General features: G+C 41.1%; 1 protein-coding gene across 1 annotated transcript; it reads left to right on the top strand.

The window, feature by feature from the left end:
- Window positions 1–3,671: 3,671 nt before the first annotated feature.
- On the top strand, window positions 3,672–4,541 carry LOC308159239 (uncharacterized protein; the record flags this gene model as incomplete). Its single annotated transcript, XM_080532983.1, has 1 exon — window positions 3,672–4,541. One exon carries the CDS (start codon window positions 3,672–3,674, stop codon window positions 4,539–4,541), a length of 870 nt encoding a protein of 289 aa, XP_080389109.1.
- Between the last annotated feature and the right edge of the window lie 1,738 nt (window positions 4,542–6,279).

Here is a 6,279-nt window from a genome sequence, read left to right as displayed (position 1 = left end):
CTACCAGTGTCCTTGTACTTAGTGGATGAGGACTTCAAACATCAGCAGGGTTTGTCACACAGCGGGACAGTTCAGAGAGGAGACACACGTCACTGTCAGAGCAGATACAGTTAAAGTTACACAATCAAAGATACACAGTTGTCATGGAAGAAGTTGTCATGGAAGAAGTTGTCATGGAAGAAGTTGTCATGGAAGACGTTGTCATGGAAGAAGCTGAGAGGGCTGACTACGTCAACGTACAGGCTGTGGAGGCAAATGTGAACGATGGAACCGAGGAGGGAGAGACTCATCACCCAGGTCAGTAACTAATAACTGTCATCATGGAATCATGCTTGTGATTTCTGAATCTCCCTCTCCTGATGAAATGACATGCAGCACATGAGAGGAAGTCAATCTATGAACCACAATCACTCACTTACCGAGAAAGGGGAATATTTAGGCATTCTAAACTTTTTCCAAATATACGAATCATTTTAAAAATTAATCTCTCTATGGGGGGGGGGGGGGGTACTCATGTGTTTATAGTGTGGGGGGGGGGGAACACTTATTTTGTTTGGTGTAATAATGTGAGTTTTTCATGTGTACTATTTTGCAATAAATAATTGATTACAAAAAAATATATTAATCTCTACAGCAGTGGTTCTCAGACCTCTCCTCGGGGACCCCCAGCCGCTCCACATATTGATCTGTTCCACCACCAGCACACCTGATTCAACTAATCAAGTACAAATCTCGATTAGTTGAATCAGGTGTGCTGGTGGTGGAACAGATCAAATATGTGGAGTCACTGGAGTGGCTGGGGGTCCCCGAGGAGAGGTTTGAGAACCAGTGGCTCTAATGGTAAGTGTTTGTTAATTTAATTAATTTTGCCATTTAGCAGACGCTTTTATCCAAAGCGACTTACAATTACGAATTACAGGGACATTCCCCCTGGAGTAACTGAGGGCTAAGTGCCTTACCCAAGGGCAAACTAGTAGTGGTGTGGCTTCAGGCGGGATTTTGAACTCACAACCTTCCGATCCCAAGTCCAACTCACTATCCACTAGACCACCACTACCCCTTGTTCATTGATATGAGATTATGTGTGTTCAGTGATGTATAATGGTGTGTGTGTGTGTTCCTCCCGCAGGTAGAAGAATCTACATCCTGGCTGCTGTGTGTTTTGGGCTGATGTGTTTTCTACAAGTCACACTGAACATCTCCCTGCGTCTTGTCAACTGTGAGTCTACTGACTTCTTATTATGATATTATCCTTGAAATACACACAGAGAGCTCCATGAAGAAAAATTTATGAAAACTGAATGTCACATGGTAGTAATTCTCATGAACTGAATCAGTTCAGTAGAACCCTAAGAATAATGTAGTGATGATGGTGAGAACAAGTTATAAATCGGTGAGCGTGCGTTTTCCTTCCGTGCACCAACTCTCTGGAACCGTCTTCCATTGGACATCAGACAGGCAGAATCAGTGAAAGTGTTCAAAACTAAGTTAAAGACCCACCTGTTTTCTGTTGTCTATATGTCATAGGCTGTGTATTTGTGCTGTGTAATTATGTGTGTTTTTAAATTGAAATAGTTGTTTTTAAATTGTTTAAAATTGTTGTTTTTACCTATTGTATTTGTGCTGCGAAATTGTGTGTTTTTAAATTGAAATAGTTGAATTGTTTTAAACTGTGGCTTACCTATTGTAAAGCACTTTGATGTAAAGCGCTATACAAATAAAGTTATTATTATTATTATTATTATTATTATTATTATTATTATTATAAACCACCGCCAGGCTGTCAACCTAACCACCGCTTCTCCTTTCTCTCAGACAAATATGAGGATGATCACACAGACTGGTTACAGACCAGTTACAACAACCTGACTGAAGAGAGAGACCAGTTACAGACCAGGTACAACAACCTGACTGGAGAGAGACGACCTTCAGAGGAAACTTTGTGAGAAAACCGATTGTGCAGAAGGATGGAGGAGGTTTGTCTGCAGCTGCTACTATCTCTCCACTGAGAGAAAAACCTGGGATGAGAGCAGACAGGACTGCAGAGACAGAGGAGCAGACCTGGTGGTCATCAACAGCAGAGAGGAACAGGACTTTATTATTGCTTTGAGGGGTAGATTGAGTTTGAGGGTCTGGATTGGTCTGACTGACAGAGACACAGAGGGGACCTGGAAATGGGTGGATGGCACACCTCTGACCACAGAGTACTGGGATAATGGACAGCCAGACACATTTGAGAATGAAGATGACTGTGTGGAGATATTTAATGGAAATATGCGTAATCGATGGAATGACCTCAGATGTGAATATAAACGGTACTGGATCTGTGAGGAAACTTCCTCACAGATCGAGTACCGTTTAGATTCACATCTGAGTGGTGGTTATTCTGAATTCTGAATTCTGAATAAACTTGTGGTTTAGCAATAAAATGTTGTCATCGTGACAGTTTCAAAAAACTGATGTATTTCTCTCTCTCTCTCTCTCTCCATCTCCGCTATGTTTTTGCTTGATGTGCACTTTTAATACCTGTCTCTGTGAATGTTTGGTGTATAAATATTAGGTGTAGTCATTTTTACATTACAATGCTTCATAAGAAAGTTATCTTTCTCCCTCATGTTTTTGTATTTGGTGTGTGTACTGTATAGTGATAGTTTGATGTTGTGTTGTGTGTGGTTGGGGGAGGTTTGTATGGTGGGATGTGGGGGGAGGGTTTTGTGGGTGTAAATATTAGGTGTGTTTTTCTTTTCTTTTTTTCAGTCCCCCTCTCCTCTCTCTCATATGTTTATGTTTGTATTTACTTTTTAAATAACAAAACATCCTTTTTCTAGCATGACGAATGCCAATGGTCCTTGGCCTGGGCATAGATCACTTTCCCCTGCTAGGACTGGTGGATAGGTGATTCACTTACTTAGACAAATGTATTTGTTGTAGGTCGCTTTGGAATAAGGCTAAATCCCAGAATGTAAATGTAAATAAAGTACCCCCTACATTCTTTATTTGTCTTCTCTATTGCTTGACCCAAACATAAACCTGGACATGATTATAAGTCAATCAGTGAGAAATAACCTGTAACTGCTAGATAGTTTTTGACTCACTGGTAAAGTAGTTAAATACATAATTTAACTAGTTAAAATACATAGTAGTAGTAAACATACATCATTGGTACAGCTACATGTGAACACAGTGTCTCTGGACTACCAGCCCAGACCAGCATCACTACAGAACCAAGGACACACAGGACAGAGCATCATTTGGTTGTTTATTGGCCCATTCTGGTATTCCTTTGTGTTGAATCTTTACACGGTAGAACAATGAAAGGATGTTCAGATGAGATGTTGCCTTGTATGAACATTTGAAAATGACTGACAGAAAGAAGTCTGTGCAATTTAGTAAAGAGCAGGACGAGGGAGGGGGGGGAAGTTGGGATGGTTGACTACTTCAACAAACAGGTTGTTTAGGGAAATGAGAACAATACATTCACACCTAACTCCAGACAGCCAGTTCTCATTCCACAAACACTCGTTTATTTCCTTTTTTTACACTTCCCTGCCTGCTGACACCAACAGCATAAATTCAGTTGTCTGTCTGGCACACATGATAACACAGCTACATAGACGAAGAGACTATAGAGTAGTGTTGAGGTAAAAGTCAAAACAAAAAGTATTGGAAAGATGTCTGAGGTTATCTATGCCGAGCCTGACATGGCTCAACAGATCAGGTTCGACACAGGGGAGGTGGAGGAGAGGATTGTGGACATCTACATCAGTGTAGATACCCTAAGATGTCAAGAAGCCAGTCCTGGGACAGAGGACGCCCCCCCGAAGGCCGTAGCAAGTGATCATCTGTCAGGTACTGAGACTTCAGAGAAGAGACTCCTCAGAGCTGCTGCAGTGTGTCTGGGGCTGCTGTGTGTTCTCCTACTGGCTGGGATCATAGGTCTGAGTGTCCAATCTGACTCTACCAGAAACCAGTTACAGACCAGTAACAACAACCTGACCGAAGAGAGAGACCAGTTACAGACCAGTAACAACAACCTGACTGAAGAGAGAGACCAGTTACAGAGCAGTAACCACCACCTGACAGAAGAGAGAGACCAGTTACAGACCAGTTACAACAACCTGACTAAAGAGAGAGACGACCTTCAGAGGAAACTTTGTGAGAAAACCGATTGTGCAGAAGGATGGAGGAGGTTTGTCTGCAACTGCTACTATCTCTCCACTGAGGCTAAAACCTGGGATGAGAGCAGACAGGACTGCAGAGGCAGAGGAGCAGACCTGGTGATCATCAACAGCAGAGAGGAACAGGACTTTATCATTGATTTGAGGGAGAGGTCGTCTGTCTGGATTGGTCTGACTGACAGAGACACAGAGGGGACCTGGAAATGGGTGGATGGCACACCTCTGACCACAGAGTACTGGGATAAAGGACAACCAAACAATTACGGTGGGAACCAGGACTGTGTGGTGATATATAACAATCAATGGTTAGACCTCGTATGTGAATATAACCGGAAGTGGATCTGTGAGAAAGTGGTTTATTGATAATAGCAATAACATTGTGACAGATATGTGACAGTTTAAAAAAAACTCTGTTATTTCTCTATCTCTGTCTCTGTCTCTCTCTCTCTCTCTCTCTCTCTCTCTCTCTCTCTCTCTCTCTCTCTCTCTCTCTCTCTCTGCCATGTTTTTGCTTGATGTGCACGTTTAATACCTGTCTCTGGGTTACTGCAACAGCTGTGTCTCAGGTGGGGGGGAGGGGCTTGGGGCAGGGGGGCGGGGTTCTGTTGGGGTGTTTATTTCAGGGCCCAGGTATTCTTTTAGGCAGAGGTCCAAATATTCACTGTTGAACTTTATTGGGTCAGGGCAAGTTGTTCATATGGATTAGGAGCAGGAACCAGGTTGGGGGTAGTGTGAGTCCTGACCCAGAGTTACTGTTCAGGGGGTTTGTCTCTGGGTGACGTAGGTAGAGTATACCTACTACATCCTGTTTTACCATATAAGGGCTTTTCAGAATGTCTGGTGTCTGGCTGGGGCTGTGTGCACGGCTGGTGAGGAGGGGTTGAATGATTGTATGTGAAACATGCTAGTGAGGTTCAGGATAATATCGTACTGGTCTGGATGTGTGTACTGTATAGCGATGGATTGTTGTTTTGTGATGTGTTTTTATTAGTGGAGGCTGGTGGAGGTAGACATCGGAGGACTGGCTCATTGGATTGCATGGAATAGAATGATGAATGAGAATGATGAGCCAGTCCTCCGATTTCTACCTCCCCTAGCCTCTGCTGGTTGTGATGCTGGGTTATATGCTGTTGTGTACGGTGGCTTGTTTGGGGTTGGAGGTGGGCAGGGTTTTGCAAATGTAAATATTAGGTGTAGTCATTTTTAAAATGTTTCAATCTGGGTTGTATGCTGTTGTGTTGTTTATGGTGGCTTGTTTGAGGTGGTGGTAGTTTTAGGTTTAATTAAAATATATTATTATATATTAATTAATATATTATATATTAATAGTGTGTACATTTTTAGGTGTCTGAAAAAAATGTATATATTTTTTTCTATTTGCTCATAAATGATAGCTTGATATTTGGATACATTTGAATTACTGCTTTTTTAGACTTTAAGTCCTTTTACTTTTCATAAATCTTGAATTACTTTGTAACCAAGCCGATATAGTGTGGAGTATGATAATATGTGCCAGAATCTGTTGATTTGTGACTTTCCTCCTAAATGTACGACATGTTTAATCATGATAGGCTGATAATGACTTCATTGATAAAATAGAGTATAAGAAGTGCTGATATTGTTAAGCTGAGAGAAGCATCGTATTTTACCTTGTAAATACTCTCTGTATGTAACTCCCAGATCTGAATTAAATTAGTTTTCTTCACCTGGACTACTGACTGGGTCTCACTTCTTGACCTTTTGACCCTTTCATCTCTCTCTCTCTCATGTGTTTGCATTTGTACAGAAATAATAACAAAATACATTTAAAAATCACATTTCTGTTCTCTTATTCTTGCTTAGGAAATACTTTATGGCCCATAAAATGAAGACTTCATACCAGGGAGAAATAGAAAAAGATAAACAGATTAAGTAGTCATGAAAGGAGTTGAGATGGCTGACTACGTCAACAAAAAGGCTTAAAGGTTTCTCTGAACTTGAATGAAAAGTCTTTGGTTTCCAGAGACATAATACAGAAAATCATATGAAACATTATTTCTTGCCTTAAATCCTTCAAATTATTACTTACATGTTTTACCTTATCAATACAAATAAGTAGGTG

This window comes from Nansenia antarctica, assembly GCF_963989245.1.
Source record: "Nansenia antarctica genome assembly, chromosome: 5".
NCBI classification, from domain to species: domain Eukaryota; kingdom Metazoa; phylum Chordata; class Actinopteri; order Argentiniformes; family Microstomatidae; genus Nansenia; species Nansenia antarctica.
This window is presented reverse-complemented; position numbering and strand designations above follow the sequence as displayed.